This window comes from Alexandromys fortis, unplaced genomic scaffold, assembly GCF_014885135.2.
Source record: "Alexandromys fortis isolate MF-2015 unplaced genomic scaffold, M_Fortis_MF-2015_v1.1 scaffold_3, whole genome shotgun sequence".
NCBI lineage: Eukaryota > Metazoa > Chordata > Mammalia > Rodentia > Cricetidae > Alexandromys > Alexandromys fortis.
The window spans coordinates 8,217,514-8,240,732 of NW_026067909.1; the positions used below are offsets into that span (position 1 = coordinate 8,217,514).

Consider the following 23,219-nt stretch of genomic DNA (forward strand, 5'->3'; position numbering starts at 1 on the left):
TTTCCCAGGTTGCCTTCTCTCACCTCTTTGGCTGCCTTCACCCCCTGGCTCCAAGACAATCTATAGCTGTGCCTGCCCCCAGCACACACAGCCTGCCGGGTGGTACCTAGAACAGGGCAATGTAGCCGCTCTGCACAGTGCTCATGGTAAAAGCAACCCTCTTCCACCAGCCCAGGCTGGGAAACTTCTTTCCGTCAGGAGCCAAGCTGGTGTTTTAGTGAGTTGCTAAAGTCTCTGCAGCATGCTTCTTTCATTTTGTTTTACAATTGTTTGATTTGTCCAAGCCACTCTAACCACGGCTTACAAACAGCCTAGGCTCTAACTTGTATATCCTGCTTCATCCACAACTGGGTCTGGGCAAATGAAGCAGTTCTTCAGAAACCCATGGTCCAGAGCAGTGGCTCTCAACCTTCCTAATGCTGGGACCCTTTAGTATAGTTCCTCATGTTGTGGGGACCTCCAGCCATAAAATTATTTCATTGCTACTTCATAACTAATTTTGCTACTGTGGCAAAATGTCGTGTAAATCTCTGATCTGCAGGATATCTGATATGTGACCCCAAAGGTATTGCGACCCACAGGTATTGTAGACCGCTGGGCTACAGGATGGCTGGGACTCTCACCCACCTGTATGTGATCCACTCGGGATTGCTCTCTGGTGGTTCAGGCACATAGCCAGCTGGGTGTTGGCTCAAGTCCTCAGGGGGGATGGCCTGGTCATTCAGCTCCACACCTTCCAAGCGCAGCAAGTGGACCGTGGCCTGTGAGGAAGTACAGGGTCACAGAAGTCACAGCTAGGCAGACCACAGCACTCGGGGAACACACAGCAAATTCTGCTTCTGAAAAAGCCAAACACAAGTAAAGAGTGCACGAGGGGCCTGCACACCCCACCTGCCTCAACAGCCTGCCAGGGGAGGAGGGCTTCCTTCAGGAGCACAGCCCACAGCCACATCACACTCTGGCGGGCAGGCAGAACAGTCCTCGTGTTCTCCCATGGAAGCTGGCTGACTGATCATCTCCCTGAAGCCTCCCAATCTTGCTCTGCAGCACCAAAGGCTTCTGCAAAGCCCACCTGGCAGGCAGATGGGGTGGCAGGACACACGGGTCGGGTGGGAGGACATGGGTCAGGCCGGCCCCTAGCTGGCAGGCCAGTTGGTCGGTCTCAGCCACAGGTCTCTTTGCATGTCCGCTCTCGGCACTGCCATCTGGCAGTGTGCTCCCTGAGCACAGGGCTTGTCTTTGGTCACCCTGTGTCACTAGACTCTGATGGAATAAACAGGTGAGCGCCCCCAGCATCTGCTTTGACCCCATTGGGTAAAAGCGATGGAAATGCTATACCACGGTGAGGGTTAAACACATGACCAAGGCTGCCTCTGATGCTGGCACGGGTGTGGGGACTGAGAGCTCACATCAAGGGCTTCAGATACAGCTAGGTCACGATATACATGGTTAGCTTTGGGTAGGTCCAGCCCTGGGTCTCAGTACCCCATCTGTAAAGGAGCAGGCCTATTAGTTCTGGGGAACCAAGATCCAGCCCAAGTCTCGGCTGAGCCCACAGAGTCATATTAGCAGAGATCACACCTCCTTCAGGGACTTCCTAAATCACCTCCCCGTTCAATCCCCAAATATAACTTTACATCCAGAGAATTCAGAAATTATTTCCCACGAAGAAAAGTTACACCAACACACAGCACAATGCATCTCAATTCACACCTTTCTCATGCACTCTTCTAAGAAATGAATTAATTTTCTCTCTAGAGTACAGTCTTGTTTAGGGATGTGTATCCCACGGGGAGCCTGTATGACAAGTCTCTCTGTTGTGTTACTGGCCACATCCACACTGACAGCTACGACAGCCAAGACCTTCATGACGCACCTCAGCACTGAGGAAGGCCACCTCCGCGATCTTCCTCAGCAGGTCAGCAGACATATTTCTGTGCAGAACCACCTGAGACTGTTCCCAGTCGTGCTGGGAGCCCTCGACGCCTTTTTTCTTCCTCCCTGAGAAAACAGCCGCAGGCACAGAGAGGCCCTTTTTGAGCAAGCCAAACCTCAGCAGTTCCTCCCCCACCAACCTGCTTCCCCGAGTCTCTGCCCAGCTCTTGGTGGGACAAGCCCTTCAAGAAGGGCATGGGTTGCTATAACCCTGAAGCCCTCATGGTTACTATTGATCAGTTTTAAGTCCAGCTGCCGCTCAGTATTGCTGGGACCCGCCCCCAAGAGTACTGAGGCACACTCCCTTCTATAAAACGATGCCAAGTAAACTTGGGATCTACACAGTCCCCCTTTGAACTATAAACCATCTGTAGTTGACCGTGACACTGACTGCCATCTATGCATCGTGTGGTTCACTGTTAAAGGGCAATGGTCAGGGGCTAATAGCCAGGAAGCAGGCTATCTATGCTCAGCAGAAATGCTTGTTTTTGTTGCCGATATTCTCAGACTTTCGTGGCTGACCTTGTGGATGTGGAGTCTGCAGACACAGAGGCCAGACCCAATATGTACTCAGAGGTGCTGCTATCTGTGAAAAGGCCCTTCCAAACCCAAACCCATGGCCAGAACCCTTCCAGGAAGTGGCCATTGGCTCCGTGTTGTGCTCTTTGCTGGCTGTCCTGTGGTGGGCTCTAATGGTGCAGAGGTACTGTGGCTGCCACAGCCACCAGAGGTTCCTGACGCCCTGAAGCTCAGCCTGCCCACAAGCCAAGGGGACGCAGGGTAGGGATGCACACCTCGTTTTAGCTTTGTGGACTTCCTTGACTTGACATTGTCATACAGAAGGCAGAAGCGGGCTGCTGTGCGACACACATCGCACACGTCTTGCTTCCAGGCCACTTTAGCCAGCTCGGCCCAAATCACAATTCTGCGCGTCAGGATCCAGGCGGTGGAAAGGAAGCACAGGTGAAGTTAGGAACACCTGGAGGGATGGTTCCGGGGGTGGGGGAAAGCCGCCTTATGGCAAGCAGGTGCCAAGTACTGAATGAGACACAGAAGGGCAGTCGGCTGAGGGTATGAATGGAAAGACCGTCCTGGACAGTGGGGTCATGCAGGGGCCATAACTCAGGGGTCAGAGCTGGAACAATTTGTAGGGTCAAGGCCCAGAGGTCAGAGCTACGACTGTCCCCAAGGTCATATGCAGCTCGCTTGCTGGCCTTTCCCCAGTGCCAGTGACACTTCTGGTCACTTAATGAGAAATGTCCCCACAGAGTCGTTTCCTGTGTGTGGTGTGGATGGGTATCCCTAGGTTGGGGACTCCTCTGGTGGCCTTGGCCAGAATGCCCTAGTAAGTGGCCCAGTTGTCCCACAGGAAAAAGCCATGTCCTCATCACAGAGGCTGCCCGTGGAGCTTACGTGACTTGTCCCCTCTCACAGGGTCCCAGGTAGCCACGGAGTCAGTGCCTGGATGAAGGCATCAGCTGACAGACCTACCTTATCCCTCCTCCTTGGCTCACCTCTCTTTGTCATTCTCGTTTCCCAGACGCCTCAGGTGCCCAGCAGCTTTGTCCACGCTGAGGATATGGTGTCGCGCTTTCGCGCAGAGGTAGGTGAAGCGACCCCTGTTTTTCCCTGTGGAAACTGAAGGCAGGAAACATCCGAGCTGAGGAGGTGGGCCAGGGTTGGGCGTGCGATAGCAATGCTGACCCAGACAAATGGGATCAAAGTCAGGAATGAGGTCTGGACAGCTGAGCTCATTCTAGGGGTATGAAGAGGCCCCATCACCATCACTAAAACCATCTTTAGTGCTTTTGGACCAGCAAGGACACTGAGCTACTATGGAGTGGGTAGAGCCTCCAGTCCTCCGAGACAGCCTATGTTCACTCAGAAACATCAAGCCTCTGACCTGCCCCACACACCCTGGCCTCTCAGGCAGCACCCATTATTCACTCACAAACTCAGTAGTCATGTCTGCTTGATGTGGAGGTTCTGAATCACTGCCCCTTTTCCAGATCTAAGATGAGCGCCCACCCAGAGCTCAGCTTCCCAGTGAGAACCAGCTGTCCAGTGCAGAGCCAGCCACAGGAGACACCAGGGTGGACACGGGGGCTTTGGGAGAGTGTGTCTCCTCTCAGGTGATCTCCTACCTCCTTGGTGTTTCCATATTTAACATAGGTGTTTACTTGCTGGGGTTCCCTCCCCCCTGAAACCACCCCTTGCCTTGATAAGCCCTCAGGTGCCAGCTTGGCACTCTGTCGTCTGGTGAAAATGCAGACTCTTTGGCTGTTTATATTCATCTAATGAAATGAACCTACCAAGTAGGATGGACCCACCCATGTAATGTCAACAGACCTCCAGCTTCTCATTCTCAGACTCATGAGGGGCAAAACAAAGCCAGAGTCGTGAAAAGGCCAAAGGAGGCGGTGGAGTAAGACAGACAGCTCCTGGGCCAGCAGGGCTGTATTTCCAGAGACTTCATTGATCCCAGCCCAGGGCCATGATTCCACCCTCCCATTCTTGCCCCTTGTCTTGGACCCACAACATGGGCTACAGCCAACTCAACTTCAAACCGTCATCTCTAAGGCTCCCGTCCCTATAACGCTTTCTGTCAGAGCTGTGCTGGAGGGAGATCCAGGAGAGTGCCCCCACCAACCAAGACCTGTCTGTGGCTCTAGCGACAGTGGCGCTACCAATCTAGCCAGAGTTGCTGGTTTGACCCTGAGAGCCGGGCTCAGCAGCTGTGAGTATAAACAGGGTATAGTACAATCCTGTTTCTACCCTGGGGACAAAGGAGGTGGCCCAGGTAAGCAGGTCAGTGAAATATACTCGGCTTTGGCACAAAGAGCATCCCCAGAGCTGCTGCCTTTGTTCCTCAAATGGCACTGTGGGCTGAATTGTGTACCCAGAGAGGCTGTTTTCAAGCCCTGCCCTTGGGATTCCAAAACACAGCCTCATTTTCAAGAGATGGGGTCTGAATAAATGATAAGGCTGAGGAAACCACCAGGAGGCTCTGTTCACAGGGTGACTGAGTCCTTGTGCAAAGAGGACATTGAGGTCGATGTATAGGACAGACAGTGAGGACGTAAGGCAAAGACGACTATCCACAAGCCAGGGGAGATGGCACCGAAAGAGACCAGCCCATTGCATCCCTATCACTGATGTCCAGCATCTAGAACAGAAGTTAATTTCTGACAGTGGTACTCTGCTACTAGTAGCCGCGTGTAGACACAATCCTTCTCTAGTGCTTCCAGAGATCAATGCAGTATGTTACAAGGTCGAGGGCAGTGAGGTCAAGGGCAGCACTTAACCTCTGGCCTCATTCTCGCTGTCCAGCACAATCTGGAAGGCGTCAGGGGCGAGGGCCAGGCCTGCGTTCACCAGGAGTGCACGCTTCTTCCGGGCACTGTCTTTCATGGTGGCTTTCTTTGCCTGCAGACAGGATGATGGACACGATATGAGGTAGCCCCTCTCCCGGGAAAGCTGAGACTCTTAAGGCAACTTATGGTTCCACCCTCAGGCAACAGAACTCCCACAGACCTTCAGGATGCCAGACAGACCTTGCGTAGCTAAGCCTGGGCCTCATGCGTGGGTGTGCATGGCCACTAAGGGTTTCTCCTTAGTCTCTTCCTTTGCGGGCTGGCCCCACAATGGTTTGGGTCTGCACCTGTTCAATGGCCATGGTGGCTTTGTCCTCGGGACGGTCGGGGGACTGGTACAGCATGGTACACAACTGTAGCCGTTTGTAAGCGACCTTCACTTTATCCTCATAGAGGCCCAGGCTGTCCAGACGCATGGCCTTCTGCAGGTGATCAATGGCGGGCTCCAGCCGGTCCTCGTCCTGGTCGATATATGCCAGCTCCATGTGGACTTGGCAGCGCATCAGGATCATGAGACTAGAAATAACAGCACACGTGAGGAGGCTATGGTGGGCTGCTGGCGTGCCTGGGGGCCTTATGTCCGGTCACCAGCAAGAGGCATGGACTGATATGGCTGCCCCAGAGCCCTGCTTTCCAGCCTCCTTCCTGTCTTTTCTAGAAACCTCACAAAGGAAGGGGAAATCCGCAGTAGTTGGTATAGGCCGCTGGAGTTGTGCTCATGAGCCTTGGGCCCAGGCTGAGAAGAAGCAGAGGAAAGGTTAGCGTAGTGTTCCCTACAGCGACAAGAGCACAAGGGCAGGCTCAGCTTTCCCATGGCCACCCAGCTGTCACTGTCGCCCCGCTGTCTCCTGTGAAGAACCTCTGTCTCCTGGAACATGCTTGGTGTCGGTGCTGTGCTCCATTGTCTTTACCCTTACGGATACACGGAACATTTGCCCAGGAGGCTTAGCCACATTCTGGTTGGAACTCAGCCAGGGTTAGAGAAGCTTCTACACCCGAGTAAAAGCTTTGGACAGTGGTGATGGAGGGGGTCACCTTAACCACCGCCACAGGACACAGAGCTAACCACCTATGGACTGCTAGAGCATGGGCTTATTGATTCTTCTACTAAAATGGAGAAAGAAAAGTGATAGTAACATTCCCATGACCCCAGGGGTAATAGAAATACTATGAACCTGCACAGAGAAGCTGAGAGAGCCTGTGGTTAACAGGTGTTGGAGCTCTGCTCCCCAAAGGAGCAGGGATCTTGGTGCGCCACGGTGCCTAGTGTGGATGGGGGAAGAGGGGCCCACGTGAAACTTGCCAGGAGCAGACAGCAGGAGTCATAAAGAGAAGCCCACAGGGGGGCCAGAAATGAAAATCACAACCAACAGATATAAAACCAGAGTTCTCAACCTGAAAACAAGCCAGAGAGCTGGCCTGAGGCTACAGTTGCTTCTGTTTCCAGAAGACAGTTACCCGGTCACCCACAGCATCTGAAAAATGCTCTAACAAGAGGGCAGCTGTTTCTAGGCACTGATACTGGAAAGCATGAAATCGAGGTCCCATGGAAGAAAACTCAGGAAGGAGGTAGCCATGGGCTCCTGACAGGCAGAGCAGCTGGGCACAGTATCCTCTAAGCAGACAGTAGGCAGAGCATGGGTTTGATGAATGGCAGGGATCTCTGTCCCTCTGTCCACAGCAAGATACAAAGCTCAGCCTGAACAGAGGCTGTGTCGCAGGCAAATTCTCTCCGGGATGGGCATGAGAAACACCTGGTTGCCCAGAGATACGCTAGAGCAAGGTGGACCAGCCAGTGTGATTTTAAGAGCACCAGCCAACATTAAACTGCCCACCAACACTTCTTTTAAACACAACAACACTTCTTTTAAAATGGCAACAACCATGGTGGTGCTTTCACAGTACTTGGGAAGCAGAGGCAGGAGGATCATTGCAAACTGGAGGTCAACTCAGAGCTGGCCAGGGCCTCATTGTCTACTAGCTATGTAGGACTCTGTTTGAAACAAACAAAAATGCAAAGAATCCATAGGATACCATCTGCAATGGTTAACATAGAGTCCATTAGTTGTGCCAGGAGATGGAAGACTCTAACACAGGCTCAGGACGCAGATGCACCAGCTGTTGGGTTTTGCGGATAAATCTTTTAAAGTAGATATCACAATATACAGATCATGTGCCTGCTCACAAAAAAAAAAAAAAAGGCAAAACAGTGGGAAAAAGTCGATACCAGACCCAAAATCCATGGGAGTGAAAGAAGGGCCATTCTAGACTAGTATAATGGCAGAGTGGGCAGCCAGCAAGCTCACGAGCAGAAATGGCCTGATCAGAGGAATGGAGGTCAAAAAGGTTAAAATACCAAGCAGTGTCTAGGAGCCATGAGGAACACGGCACATTCTGCATGCACATAGCTAGAATCCCAGAAAGAGGAATGTATCCAAAGAAACAATAGCTCATAACTCCCCAAATCTTATAAAAGTGTCATTTAGCATACTGGAATTATATTAAAATTTTTAAAGGCTCCCAGGAATATTATAATCAACATGCTGAAAATATAGGGGGGGGGGACACCATCAGAGATGGTGGAGACCAGAAGGAAAACCCCTGCAAGGTGTTTAAAGACCAGTGTGTCTGCCAGCCCTGCATCTAGTAACAAGCAACAGTTTCTGAAACTGAGATGGGGTGGGATCTGTTCAGCAGGGCTGAGGGCATCCATCGGCCATGCCCTGTGCTCCAGGATGGGTGCTCTGCCCCTCCCCCCAGCTGGAGAGCTCTGCTCTTTGGAAGAAGGAGATGCTTCAGGAAGCCGCAAAGATGAGGTGAACATAAAAGGCTATGGTTTTCCCAGAATTAAAAGATGACCAGCAATGGGTGGGGTGGCACCGTGGTGGCATAAGGCTGGCATCTCTATGGGTGGAGAGAGGGATCATGGGAACTGATGCTTCATACAGGCTCTCTTAGGTAAAGGGAGCCCAGTTCTGACCTTGGAGGAGCCCCCCAATCTCCTAAGAGACACATAAAAGCGAGGAGGCCAACAGAAGGGAGAGGGGATTCTCGACTTTTCAGCTAGCTCCTGGGGACAGAGCAGTGGCAGAATGAAGACAGCCTTCTGGTGAGGGCCCAGGCTGCGCACCTCAAGGCAAGCTCTGGTAGACCAAGCTGTGCAACAGGGGGCACGGGAAGCAGACATGTCACAGTCTTCATCAAACAACACAGAATGCCAGGCTAGGCACACACGCAGCCTTAATGGAGACTGCATCTACCAGAGCAGAGGGAAGGTGGTGGCATCACTCCCTGCTAGGACGTGCGGTACTCCCCTCCCTGAGATCTTTACAACTGGCCAGAAGCAGGATGCAGAGCATGAGCCACGTGACCACCCAAGCGTGGCGACACAGTGCTCTGGGAACGGGCTCACTCATTTCAGTCCAGACTCGGGGACTGTCTCAGACTGAAGGCCTTCTCAGGATACTGTCAATCAGACAAGCACACCCTGGACCTGGATGACTTCCCTCATGGCGATGGCAAACATGACAAGCAGGTGTATCGACTCCTCTGGAAAGCGATTTTTAGAAGGGTACCTCACAAATCAGCACATAAAGTCAGCATGGCCTTGATGTTAAACTGACAGGGATGTAAGGTCTGAGTAGGCAGGTCACCAAAATGGACAGGCAAATGTCAACAGCACAGGAAAGACAGTTGCCCACCCAGGGAAATAAAAAGCATCTCCTGTTGAATACAAGTGCACGTCCACAGCACAGCTGAAGCCAAGGGGTGAATCTAGCCAAGTGTTTGTGAGGACATGAAATGGCAGGGGACCTGCAGTGTGGCGTGAGCTAAGGGCGGTGCACTTAGAAGGAGTCTTGGGATTATGATGCTAGGCCGTCCACGACATGCCCACAATGGCTACTGAGGATACATTTCCAAGTCTCCCTCCAGATAATCACCACCGCCCTCCGCTGGCAGGTAGACAGGATGAGGACTGTTTATACCATGAGGATTCTTGATCTGTGTTGCCTGGGTGACTGAAAGGCACAAGAGGAGGAAGCCGGGCTCTTGTACCTGTGCGTCCCGCAAGTGATGCCGAGAACAGGGCGCTCACACCCTGGCCTCTCCCAGTTCTCCCCTATTGAAAGGCCGACCCTAGGGAGAACACAGGAGAAATGGCGCCCACCTATCAATCTTTTCCAGGATCTCAGCGATGGTGGTCAGTGGCTTCCGGAGGTAGAACCTCAGGTTGCGCTGCAGCAGGGGCAGGCAGGTGTTCCACTGTGTGGTACACAGCACATGGATAAGCTTGGAGTCACCCAAACGGATGGCCCCCTGCAGCGTGATGTCCAGTCTCTTGATGATATTCAGCAGCTCCTGTAGGGGGCATATTAAGTGGCTGGCTAAGGGCTGGGAGGCGAGGGTGGGAAACTAGTTACGGTGGCCATCTGGAAAAGCCAGTGCTGGGGATGGCAGTCAGGGTAGGTGGCAGATTAGCGGGGTCATCAGACCAGGGTCCCAGTCCTCTGAGAATGCCTCAGCGATCCTTCCTATTCTGAAGTGGGCACTTTATGAAGGGCTTAGACACAGCTGCGGTTCATCATATTTCTTGCACGAGTGGAGTCAGAGCCCGTTGTTTCTTACCGCCGTCTCCTCACTAGGGCTGCCTTTTTCATTCACCACCCGAAAAGAATCACCTCTCGTTTGTGTTATGGGTCCTTCCCAGAAGAAATGCTCCAGGCTGGGATTTCAGAACCCATGGAACATACCGTTCTCTGAGCCCTTCCTCAAGCCCCACACTGATCCTGTTCTCAGTCGTGTCCCCCATGGTCCCCGGCTCCCCACGTCCAGGCACCTCACTGTCAGGCTGCACCAGTGCAACGCTAGCCTGACCCCAGGGATCCTGGCTCCAGCGGAACTCTGACTCGGGCTTTACCTCAACGGCTCCTCGAAAGTACATTTTAACTCTACTCTCCAGTCTCAGAGCTTCCAGTTCACACTCCAGGCCTTCGATTTCGAGCAGCTTGCCAGGATCCTGTGAATACAGGCGGAACTTCGAGCACAAAGACACAAATGGAGGCAATCAAGCCACATTCATCAGCCCTAAAGACCCTTCAAATGCCTTCAACTCCCAGAAGAAACAGAAACCAGAAAACGGACAATCAGAGAGCAGTGCAAAGTCACGGGGACAAAAACCTAATGTGTCTCGAAAGACACAAAGGGAGAGAGTCTTCTGAAACAGGAGGGAGGAAAACCCTCACTGATTTTAGAGGGCCTTGAATTTGTCTTTAGTTTTTCGTTTTCTCTTTTTCTAAAATGTAGGGTCTCACAGGATAGCCAAGACTCCTGGAACTCACTCTATATAGCTCAGGAAGTCTTTGAACTCACGCCAGTCCTACCTCACTTTCCTGAGAGTTAGGACAATGGAAGTAAACCACCACACCTGGCCTAGATTTTTTCAGACAATGATCATGTAAATGTATTGCATGAGTATGGAAGTCAGAGGGCAACACGCAAGAGTTATCTCCTTTCGCAATGTGGATTTTAAGGATCAAACTCAGGTGCTAAGGCTTGGTGGCAGGCACCTTTTACACACCAAGTCATCTCCTTAGCCTCTGGTTTAAATTCTTTTGCCTTTTTTATTGAGAACTTCATAAGTGCATACAATGTGGTTGAACCAAACTCACTCCCATGCACTCCCCTCTAACTCCTCTTCCATCAGCACCACCTCTACTCCCTCCAAATTCCGTGTTGACTTAAAAAAAAACCCTACAGAACCCATGTATTGCTGTCAGCATGTGCGTTGGTGTAGAGCCATCTACCAGAGTTTGGGTAACCTCTCGGGGGTGGCATCCCTGAAGAAAACAGCCCCTCCTTCTCTTAGCAGCCATTGATCGCTAATAGTTTCTCAGCTAGGTGTGGAATCTTTCTGACCTCCTCACTGCGTGCTGGGATTTGGGTTGGCTTCATCTTCTACGGGTCTTGTGCCTGCTGTCACAGCCACAGTTAGCTCATGTGTGCAGCAGCCCAGGAGACTGCTTCATTGTGCCTGGCTCTTAGACTCTTTCCACCCTCGCTTCTGCGACAATCCTGAGTTTCGGGAGGTGGGGTACAATACATTTAGGGCTGAGCACGCTGCAATTTTTTGTTTTCTGTATGTTGATCATTTATGGGACTCTGGGTTCATTTTCTACCATACAGAACTTCTCTCACGACTGAGCGATGCGCTGACCTATGAGTATGACAGGTCTTCAGGAGTCGGTCTATTGTGATGCCCTTACAGTAGAACAGCAACACTAGGTTCTCTCTGGAGCCTGAAACCTGCCTAGCTTTGGATAACCTTGGATTCTGGGCCATGCTAGCAGTGCCAGACGTGAGTTCTGCCATGTGGAGTGGACACGGCAGTCAGAAAGTGGTTGGTTTTCCCTATAACATTTGTGCCACTATTGTACCATGGGCACATCTTGTTCAGCTTGAAGTTACTGTAGTTCACATGATTCACAACCGCACAAGACTAATGGCAACCTTTCTCCCTTGGTAGTGTGTTTCGAATCAGTACTCTGAAAGCCAGAGTTCTGAATAGGGATGAAGCTTCCACATACTGACTTGACTTCTTTAAATTCTATGTCTAAAGCTTGTGGTATCTTCAGCAATAGGGTCTAAACCATCAAGTTTTGGAGGGCAGCTGAGAACAAATGTAATGTTGAAGTGGGGAGTCTGTGAGATCCTGGCTTAAATTTTTAAATAACAAACTACCTTACAACATCTATAAAATTTAGCAACTGTAATTGAGCAGCAAAAACTTCTGGTTTTGGTATGAGGTGCCCTGCCCTTGTGGATGGGTGTGACAGAAGCCCTGTCCCTGCCATCACTGTGACCACTGCAAGAGTTCTTTGCGTGAGCCTTGTGTGAAGACCCCATCGCTGGAAGTCTGAAGCTTCAAGAGGTTTATGGGGAGGGGCACAACCAGAATTTCTGAACTTTCCAGAGTTACACAGTTACACTGCTCAGGTCTTCATGACAAAGTATTTCCAGAGAACACATGATCCCTGTGCCCAAGGCACGGGCTTCTGGAGATGGAGGAGGCTCCTGCATGGATGAAATTCATCTCTGTTTCATGGGCAATTTTAATTTATTGATTTTCTGTTATCCCTATCCCTATTTTAAATAGCTTTCTGAGAGCACACAGGGCATCTAGTCAGCTGCAAATATTTAAGGTGCACAATTGGGCAAGCTTTGACTTACACCTATACAAACCCAGGAAAGCCTCACCAGCTGAAGACACGATAACACTGACCCACCAGTTTTCTGTGCCTGTGCCTCTGCCCACTGGTGCCCAAGCATCCCATCTACTTTCCAAACAACATCTCCCTCTGCTTATATGAGTGAAGGAATCTCATGGTGCTCCCTGCTTGTTGCTCTAAGTCCCGGAAAATTAAGAGCTTCATTCATCCTGCCACGTCTTTATGAATTGCTTGGCACTGTTCCTTCTCGACCGACACATCACAACTTGTCTGTCTGCCTGTTAATGTCCACCTTGGCTCCTACCCATTTTCTTTTGCCACCAAATGGAACGTTGTGTGTAAGTGTTCTCAGTGGAGGCAGGCCTCATTTTCCTTGACCAAATGCAGTCTCTCTCTTTAAAAACATCCCACATGGCTAAGATGACCCAGTAGGTAAGGTGTCTGCTGTGCAAGCACAAGGACCCGAGTTCGGATCCCCAGCACCCATGGAAAAGGCAGCCACAGCAGTGCTTGCCTGTAACCCCTGTGCTTGCAGGACAGGAACTGGCAGTTCTGGGTCTCATTAGCCAACAGTTCAGCTGAAATGGCAAGCTCCAGGTTCAGTGAGAGTTTCTGTCTCAAACAATAAGGTGTGGAATGATAAAAAAGATACCCAATATCAACCTCTGGCTGCCACATGTATACACACATACACACATGTGTAAACACACATGCCACATATTTAAAAATTACCTCTTTATAATTCACAAACTTTGATAGGTGCTTTTTTTTTTTACATTTCTACTCCATTAAAAATTCCTTCTAATTCCATTTTTAAATTTTATTGGACTCATGAGTTATGTAGAAACACGGCTCCACATGTAATTCCATACTGGTCAGTCAACACTTCATAAGAATCAAACACCTTTAAGACGTATGTATTTTTAAGTCTAGAATATAACCTATTGTGGCAAATGCTCTGTGATCCAAGAAGATGGTGATTCTGCTGCTTGGGGGGCAGGGCAGTGTGGGGTGTGCTTTATAGCTGAAACAAAACAAATAGGATGTCTTAATCTTAGCCTTTCATATTTCTCCGGATAATTTTCAAACTTTTAGATTTATTTTAATTTTATATGTGTGAATGTTTTGAATGTATGTCTGCACTCCATGTGCATGTCTGGTACACAAGTCAGAAGAGGGTGTAGAATATCCCGTGACTGGAGTTATAGATGGTTGTGAACCACCATGTGGGCGTTGGGAATGGAACCTGGTTCCATACAAGAGCAATAAGTGTACTTACCTGATGAGCCTTCTCTCCAACTCCAGTCTTTACATCTCCCACCCTATCTATCACCTGGAGTGTCCCCTTGAAATGTCCAGCTTTACTTTTGGACTTTGTTTGCCCTCACAGTTTTAACAACTTTTATTTTAAAGAGGTGTACCTGACAACTGGCATTCTTTCCCTACTTGCTAAGCCTAGTCACCTTGTGAAATGACCTCTCTTTAACTAGCAGTTTTAAAACCAGACACTGAATAATAGAAAAGCAGCCACTCCAGCTTCCTCCCTACAGTGTCAGCAGGTGACATTTGTCAGTGTGAGCACTGCTGCATGCTTCAACTAGATCTCAAGCATTTCACACTGAATGTGGGTTTCTCACAGTCTGTATGGATTTAGAACCTGGACAGCATTTGCCTTTTAATTGTGGTAACTAGGCCATTTACATTTATTGTGATTACAGCATAATAGATCAGATATACTATATCATTTTACCATTTATTTCTGTCTGTCCCATATTTCCTTTATTCTGTTTCTTCAGTTTTACTTTAGATGATCTACTCTTTCCCTTTTCTCCTCCTCTCCTCCTCCTCTCCCTTTTCACTTTTCCTTTTCCTCAGTTAGGGATGGAATCTTGGGTTCATATCTAATAGGTAAGCATGCTACCAGCTGAACTACATTCTCAGTCCCTCTGTCTCCTTTGAGAGTTCACTAGCTATATACTACTACTACCACTACTACTACTTTGGTGCTGCTTTCATGTGACATATGGCAGTTGTCATCTGTTATCAGACTGTACCTCCTGCAGTCTTCTCACCAAGGTAACTTCATGTTAGTAACTTCAGTGCCAGCACACACATCCTGGTGTGTTTCCAACCATTCTGCTGTGGAGTCTCACCTCACATTCTGCTTACCAGGGCCCCCACAGTACATCCTGGTTATCTTTGCTGCTACCACTGTCCTGTACAGATCCAGTTCACTGTCAGCACCACTTTCTCCTCCCCCAGAGTTTACTTTGTGCTCATGGGAATTGGAGGAGACAAGGAAAACCTTTTTGTTTTAAAAGATATGTTCTCAAGATGTAGAATTTAGGCTGACTAGACATTAGGATCTTAATGACCATCCTTGTCTTTTGCTTTTACTGTCTCCAGCAAGCAGGCTGATGCCACCCCTAATTGCACTTTCTAGATACCTAACATGCCTTAATCCTCCTTCTTCAAGGTTGCCAACTGTAGCATTTGGATCATTATGTCTTCCAGTATCTTTCTCTTCTCTTCTCTCTTCTCTTCTCTTCTCTTCTCTTCTCTTCTCTTCTCTTCTCTTCTCTTCTCTTCTCTTCTCCTCTCCTCTCCTCTCCTCTCCTCTCCTCTCCTCTCCTCTCCTCTCCTCTCCTCTCCTCTCCTCTCCCCTCTCTTTTCCCCTCCTTTCCCCTCCCCTTTCCTTTCTCCTCCTCTCCTTCCTTCCCCTCCCTTCTTCTGTCCTCAGAGATTCTCAGCACCTTTTTAAAGGTCTGGGATAAATTATAATAGAGTCAATAGCACTTGTGTCAGCCAAGAGTGCTATTTATATCATTTAGTGGTTGGTTTTGATTGCTTTTCTCTCTCATTTTTTCATGGGTCATTTTGTCTCCTCTCTTTGCATGTCTGGTAATTTTTATCAGGGCCCACAGACTGTCGATTCTACCTTGTTGGATAACGTAGATGTCTTTAATGTTTGGGAACTTCACAATTCACATAACGTATTTTGATCTGCCTCCCTTTGCCTCACTCCAGCTCTTTCCATATCCCTCTCACTACTTTCCCTCCTCTCTCTCTCTCTCTCTCTCCCTCTCTCTCTCTCTGAGTTTACTTAGTTCTCTAGAATGAGCATGGGTCCAGGATAATCTACTGGAGTATGAGTTACCTCCTTGGGGATTGCATCCCTGAAGAACACTTACTCTCCTGCCAACAAATACCAACTGCCAATAATTCCCCCAGCTAGGATGGGACATAGAACCCCCTCCATGGGGACTTTTGTCTGGCTTGACCTTATTTGTGCAAATAGTCACAGCCATTTCATCTCATCATAGCTCAGTTCTTTATTCCTGACCTTAAGCTTTGTTACACACAACCAGAGTGCAGCAGAGAGGGGATGGCCCTTCACCACACTTCTGGGCACTCAACCTGAGAATCCAGAGTTTGGTCTCTGGCTGAAGAGGACAGGGCCTGTACCCAGGCTGTCTGCAGAGAGCTCTGCTGTCATCATCTGCAGGTAAACTGTTTCCCCAGCATGCATGCCGTTGCTGAACGTGCTTCTCGGCACTCAGTTAAGGGGCCAGGGCGGCTTTCCTGTGTGCCTGACGCCCCTGCTCCTGTGACCTGTAGCTGCTCTCTCCCCACTGAACCCCACTGCACCCCCCTCCAGCAGGTTTCTGCCCTAGGCTTCTCCTGAGGTTCCTGACAGGTGGTTAAATGGCACAGAACTTTCCCTGGTTATCTGCTCTCCAGGGTCTTGAAGCTTGCAGTTTCTTCTATGTTGCTTGGATTTTAGCTACTTCCGACTCAAAGACAATGTTCTTGCATCTCTGCTGCTTGGGCCACAAGGTAGACTCCGTCATCGTCTCCCTGCACCGCTTCACATGGCAAAAGGCTCACTTATTTCTGGACAGTCGCATAGAATTGGGTTTTTGCTTTCATTTTTGCCAAAGTGCCAGATATTGGGCCAGGCCACTACCAGGCTCAGGGGTGTCTCTGTACTGAGCCTGGTAGTGGCCTGGTTCTTTGACTCTCAGCTGCAGTTTCATGCAGGCCTGAATCTGGCCATCTTCAGCAAGATGGAGACATTTCCTGAGGAGCTCTTAGGCACCAGCTTCTGTAGCAGGAGGTGAGGTGTAGTGGGGAGTAAAGCAGGTGTGTCCCCATCTCAGGAAGGCTGCATCCCAGCAGGGAAGGTGGACAATGACCACACAATGCAGCGTGCTTCTCAGGAAGACCCTGGAGACTCCACCAGCAAAGGATGACCCATCCTCCCTGAACTCACACAAAAGAACATAACAAATGACAGATATTCTTGGCCAAACTGAGACATCCAATCTCACAAGTGAAGAATGGAGATGTTTCTCCACAGGAAGTAAACACAGAGCAAACAGCAAACAGGATGTAAAAGGTTGGAAAGGGTGGTGGTGGCGCATACCTTTAATCCTAGCACTTGGGAGGCAGAGGCAGGCGGATCTCTGTGAGGTCGAGGCCAGCCTGGTCTACAAGAGCTAGTTCCAGGACAGGCTCCAAAGCTACAGAGAAACCCTGTCTTGAACACTCCCCCCCCCCCAAAAAAAAGGTAAAAGGTTGGAAAACTTACTGACACAAACATACTATTTTACAGTTGCCTATAGAATCTTTAGCTAAAAATGAATTTCTCTCTCTCAAGTATACATGAATAAGAATGACACACTTGGACACATGGAGGTGGAGGCCTCAGACAGAACAGGAGGAAAAGGTGAGAGATACCCAGAGCCAAGGTGCATTAGCACACAGACCACAGCTTCAGTTAGGGAAGGCAGAGCCTGGAAGCCCAGCGGCCTCCTTGGAATGTTAGCTGCGGCCTGCTCCAGCAGGTGGCAGAGAGGCCTGTGGATGGGCAGTAGCTGTGGCAGAGGAGATGAGAGGTCTGTGACTGGGCAGTGCTCTGTGGGTAGAGCCCTTGCAGGCCTAGCTGGCAAGCTGGACCTGTCTCCACACCTCTTCCCTCACCAAGAGTAGATGTGCCCTGTTAGCACTGCCTCCTTATAGACAAAACCCAGGATTCAGAGAGAGAAGGAAGCCAGTGTTTGGTGAAGAAGGGGCAATGCTGGGTTTGGGTGCTGGTGTCATAGGCACCAAGAAAAGAAAAATGGACCACAAAAGGCTTTGGTTAAGTGCTGAAAAATAAACCTATCATATGCCCCTTCCACACTCCATGTGTCCCCAGCCTCAACTGCTTTCTCCTCACCCCATTGGAAAATCCTATCCAAGGGTCACCTGATGATCAAAGTCCAGATGGCGCCTTATTTCCTTTTAAAGCAATCCTGTATTGCCACCCCATGTGCACCCCCATTTTCCCTTTCGCAATGTGAACTGCCCCTGACTGTCTGCTCTAGCCCCGTGGCTTTATTTAGTTGACAAATATCCAAAGATCACCTTTACAGGCAACCAGGACGGAGCAGAGAGCAAGTCCTCAATGGAGATGTCAGGAAGCAGTGGTCAAGACAGGGACCAGGTTATCCAGCCCACCATCATCCAACCTCATTCCTGAAGGCGGCAGCATGCGTAGGAAGAGCACTCTCCACTCTGGAAATGCCTCAGGCAGCTTCGGAAGTTACAGGGGCCACCATCCCAAAGCCCGCTTTCACCACTGTGTGTGTCCTAAACTTCCCTTGGATGGCAATATTGTCATAAGCATTAAAAAAAATTAACAGTGACAGTTCCTTGGTAATCCATGTCACTGAGGAGTCCCTAACTGCTGATTTAAGCACAGAATATTTATGGTAGTCCTTCAAGAACTAAGCAAATATTCAGGGGTCCAGGGGTCAGAGGATCAAGGGTACATCACTACTCCTGTGAGCATCACACAGCCCTTCCCTGAACAGTGGTGGCAACACAGGCCAGAACCAGGGACAAAGGTGAAAGAGAAGACACGGGTGCAGACCAGCGGACACGGCCAGTACACTCCCGCAGGCGGCACATGCTGAGGATGGGAGCCTTTCCCATCAACACCTTTCTTTCTTTCAGCCCTGGCGCCATAGTCCTCTGAGCTACCCCCTGTGGCCACCACTCAGAGCTAATCACTTACTTTGGTTTCAATTTTCTTCAGATCTGAGAGGCAGTCCTTGGCCATTGGCTCATTTTTCAAGGTCAGAGACAGGCGAGCCAGTTCAAAAAGCAGAAGTATTCTGGAAACAAAGAAACAAACAGGCCCTGGTTCAGCACAGGGCATAAGTACATGTTGGCAGTGGCAGTGCCAGTCTTGCTCCAGTGTGGCAGTGGCGTGGCAGTGGCGTGGCAGAGGCAGGAGCTGAGAGCAAAGTGAGACATACCAAGCTACAGCTGTATCTGCTGTGCTGGCCCTGCCCCACAGCTGTTGCGGGGCCCAAAACTCTCCACAATGCTACATCAGTCCCCACTGGACACACTGTCCCCATCCAGGATTTTAGGCTGCAGCCCAGATGCCATGAGGCCATGGCAATATTGGTTCATCACGAACTCCCTGTACAGGTGCCCACTGAGGCTCTGTCGACGCCCGCCTGGTGAGCGCAGTTTGGAAAAAGGCCATGTCGGCGAGAGACACAGCCCAGCTTCTTCCTCCCTGTGACAGGCGTATGGGATGGCGTCAAGACAGTCACTGTCACTAATGTGAGACTAAGTGGGTGATGCTTAAATGTGAATTAAAGTGCAGGGACCTGTGATAGACCAACACTTTAGAAAAAGAACAAATTGGGAGAGACGTGTGCTAGGCCAAGGTCCTTTAGGAGACTGGCCAGAGCTTCCTGACCTTAGCATCCTCGGGCCTTCTGCATCTCAGCATCCTCGGTCCCACCACTGCATCCCTGCTTTCTCCCACTGGACTCCAGCAACATCCCCGTCCGTGACCATCAAGTGTCTCCAGAGACTGGCAGTCATTCTGGGGGAACAGGCTCAGTATCTCGTTGCCTTTGTAACGTTAGAGACACATTCAGACCGAGTCACAGTGACTCCGTAGGGTGGCACCACCCTCCCTTCCTTTTGTCTTGAGCTGTTCCAGGTGGGGGCAGCTTTTTACTGCTCACCCTTCTCTCCTCAGGCTCTGCATACCCAAGGCATCACCCTGGCACTTCTGCCTCCCTGCTTCACCTGCGTTCTGGGCTTGATAGTCAGGTCAAAAAGGAGGAACTCAGGGAAGGGTAAAGAGCTGGTCCCTGGACCATTCTGGCTTTAAACAGATGTTACTTTTTTTTTTCTCTAGTCAGAATTCTAGACACAGAAACCCAAATGAAGATATGGCGGTAGGGCCCAGTAGTTTCAGGAAGCTCCAAGGCTCTCTGGGTTGTGAGGAAGGGTCCTACAGCCATTAAAGGCAGCTCGGGCTGCTTATGCTGTATCCTGGGCAAGTCGGGAGCTACACAGCTGCTCCCTAGGAGTGGCAGCGAGTGGTGACTGCATGAAGAACTGGGGGTCGGAAAGAGTTCTAGGGTCCTTCTAGACACATGGGTTCTGGGGGTCCCTGTGCATTTCAACTAGAGGTTCACACAGAAATGGAGCCTTAGAGGATAGCTCCCCCATAGCTCACTGTAGGGAATGCTGTCGGAAGTATGTTGGTAGAGACAACGTCAGCCAGGAGGCCAGGGTTAGTGAGTTCCTCTGAGAATCCACACATCCACTCTCAGGTTCCACTAGGCAGCTGAATTCACGTGTATAAAAGACCAAAGACAGCACCTGGCCTAGGATTGGTGGGAATGAACGCTAGCTCACACTGTTTCTATATTAAGTAAAACATTTCTGTATATCAAAACTTGAAAAAGCTTAACTGGTCACCTGGGTAACTTGGAACTATCACCAAGTTGAAGGGCTTGGATCCTTGGATCTCAGTACAAGAATGTTATCAGTGAGCAGTACAGTGGGGATGTAGGCTGTATTTTTAAAGTCAGGTAAAAGAAAGGAAGGGGGCAACAAAGAAACCAGTACTCATACATGCATGGGTAAGTGTCTGGCCCCATCATAGTCAAGCAGTGGAACTTCTACCTTACAGGCTCAGAGAAGTCACCAAGAGATCAGGAAGCAAGCTCCCTGCATGCTTATCTGTGCAGCGCCCTGCAACCCTATTTCTAGGAATTTGCCTCGGAGAGCAATGAGCATGTTCTCATAAAGGGACCTCACCATCACCAAACCCCTGGGAGAATACCCTGCCTGACTGCTGGAGTCAACTGCGGTTAAATTTGGAGAATCTGATGACAGATGCGGCTTTCCTTCCAGGAATAAGCACGGCCACACGTTCAAATAATTACAAGCACTCACTCCTCTCAGAGTGGCTATTAGCCTGACGGGAGGGTCTGGCAGCTGATATGGGGAGTCCGGTACACTCGATCCCTCTCCTCTGGCTCTTACTCAGGCCTTTGGGACCCCAAGTGTGGCCCTTTGTGTGCCCCCCAGGAGTATGTGTCAAGCATTACACAGCTCCTGTAAGTAGAGTCTACCCTAGCCCCGAACCATACATAGCCCCGTCTATAGACAGTTGGTGCTTTCCCCGCTGTTCTGGTAAGGCAAGCCATCCCCCATGGAGATACCCTATGGGCCCGAAGGAACTAATTGTGCCAGCAGCCATGTGAGCAGGGCAGCTCTCTCCCAGCTTAGCTGCCAGAGAGACCCAACGGAGGCAGCTAACATCTTGTTGGTAAATGAACGGGAGTCTTGCCCACAGACACAACCAGATAGATACAAATGTGCCCAGTTTTGAGGTCCAGCATGTGGCCATTTGTCACACAGCCACAGACAGCTAACACGTGCTCTCCATCAGCTTTCTGGGCTCCCACAGAAAAGCCCTACAGGCCAAGTATCATAAAATGACAGGCACGATTGTCTCCCAGTTCTCAGGCAAGGCCTCAGATCGAGGCGTTCCCCCACCCTCCATTGCATCTAGAGACTCAGCAGAGGATCCCTCCTTGTTTCTTCAGGTTGTGGCTGGTACTTGTTGGTACCGTCTCTTCCCATGTGTGTCTCTGGACCTAAATTTCCCTTTCCTTAGAAGGCCACCTGTCCTGGGAGCCAGAGCCCACCTTTATTCGGGGTGGCACATCTGAACTCTTGGCTACGGGGGCCTGTTTCCACATCGTGTTTGCATCTGATGCTGAAGCCATTCCCATCAAGGGTGCATCCTCTTGTATACAAAACTACACCCCACAGCCCAAGTCAGTGGCCAAATGACCAGTGGGGCCAGCCGGTGCTCTGCCTCTGGTAACAGTGGACTTCATATGGAGAGGCTCTGTGGCTTAAACAATTATCATGGTCAAGGGTTCCATGGGTTTCCTCCATCAGAAGTGAACAGAGGTTACTGAGAAAATCATTGAGAATTCAGAAGATAAATTCCCAGAGGAGGAGGTTCGAAAGTCCCAATCATAGGCGAATGCTGAACCCCTCTGGTGATCAGAGACTTGGAAAGAAAAGCCCACACATGGCAGCAATTACGACCTCATCATCTCAAACAAATGCAGTGCTCACAAGGGTGTGACGGACAGCCACTGAGGCGAGAAACAGACTCCTGCCACCTCTGTGAGAGAACATTCCAGATCTTCAGCTTCACACCACCCACTCTTCATACAGGAGTCAGCCCAGAGCTCCTCCCGACTACTCCAGGATCCAGAAATGCCAGAGACCTCAGAATTAAGATAGGCTCCCCGGAAAGGCTCAAATCAACGCGTTCTTCTGTGTAGCTACTAAGACGTTTCCGAGGCACGGCGGTGAATTGAAAATGATTGTGCTTAGAAGTTAAGTTTGATTTTCCAAGGTAGGACATGAAGGCTCACACCCCAAGTGCAGTTCACGGATGGGATAAACATCATGATGCTATTGCCAGGGAGGCAGCCCCAAATCCTCCCCTGGCGTGGAGCGGGTAGTTACCTGGGTCTAGTTGCTTGTGTTCGTGTATCTTTTCACACTCTCTGGTGTGTTCTGAGTGCTGTGTGGTGGCTGTGTGGGTGTCTATGTCACACTCTCTGGTGTGTTCTGAGTGCTGTGTGGTGGCTGTGTGGGTGTCTGTGTCACACTCTCTGGTGTGTTCTGAGTGCTGTGTGCTGGCAGTGTGGGTCTCTGTGTCTCTGCGTCACACTCTCAGGTGTGTTCTGAGTGCTGTGTGCTGGCTGTGTGGGTGTCTCCGCGTGCGGATAAAGCAAAGCTTCCACTTACTTTTCTTCTTTGATGGAAGGGAAGTGGTGGTGATTGTAGTGACTCAAGTGTTTATAGGCCTTCCTCAGAATCTGGTCGATGTCTTCTGGCAAATTACGTTTATCCAATTTCCTAGAATTGATTTAATTAAACGCTATGTTGTCAAATCATCCTGTCATATTTGTTAAAAAATTATTCTCAGGGCAAGTCTTCAATCAATGAACCCATGCTTCCCAGAGAATGGAGATCTTAAAGGATCCCTCTCCTCTCTTTGTGCCTAATTTCCCGGGCGAATTTCCATGCCTCCTTAGCTTTCTCTTTGCAGGAAATATTCCTTTTCTTATATCACTGCAGGAAAATGCCAGGGAAGTATCCTCAGGACCAGGCACACTGTGATCTCCTCTCTCTTCTCAGGACCAGGCACACTGTAATCTCCTCACTCTCCTCAGGATCAGGCACACTGTCATCTCCTCTCTCCCCTCAGGCCCAGGCACAGTGCAATCTCCTCTCTCTCCTCAGGCCCAGGCACACTGTGATCTCCTCTCTCTCCTCAGGATCAGGC

General features: G+C 50.0%; 1 protein-coding gene across 14 annotated transcripts in view; it reads right to left on the minus strand.

Moving 5' to 3' along the window:
• Cfap46 (cilia and flagella associated protein 46) overlaps positions 1-23,219 on the minus strand; it is a 96,522-nt gene that overhangs the window by 62,814 nt on the left and 10,489 nt on the right. For 13 of the 14 annotated variants that reach the window (XR_007590853.1, XR_007590854.1, XR_007590855.1 and 10 more), the window contains exons 8-17: positions 22,679-22,789; positions 18,597-18,696; positions 10,228-10,326; positions 9,478-9,668; positions 5,597-5,825; positions 5,241-5,361; positions 3,450-3,573; positions 2,730-2,860; positions 1,877-2,001; positions 628-761 (exon numbers count right to left, since the gene is read on the minus strand). Coding sequence is in view for 4 of the 14 variants with exons in the window: in XM_050137429.1 (XP_049993386.1) it covers positions 628-761; positions 1,877-2,001; positions 2,730-2,860; positions 3,450-3,573; positions 5,241-5,361; positions 5,597-5,825; positions 9,478-9,668; positions 10,228-10,326; positions 18,597-18,696; positions 22,679-22,789 (1,365 nt within the window). In the remaining 10 variants the exon portion in view is untranslated. Of the gene's footprint in view, positions 1-627; positions 762-1,876; positions 2,002-2,729; positions 2,861-3,449; positions 3,574-5,240; positions 5,362-5,469; positions 5,826-9,477; positions 9,669-10,227; positions 10,327-18,596; positions 18,697-22,678; positions 22,790-23,219 lie in introns of those variants that run through there. The other variant, XM_050137433.1, reaches the window with a different exon arrangement.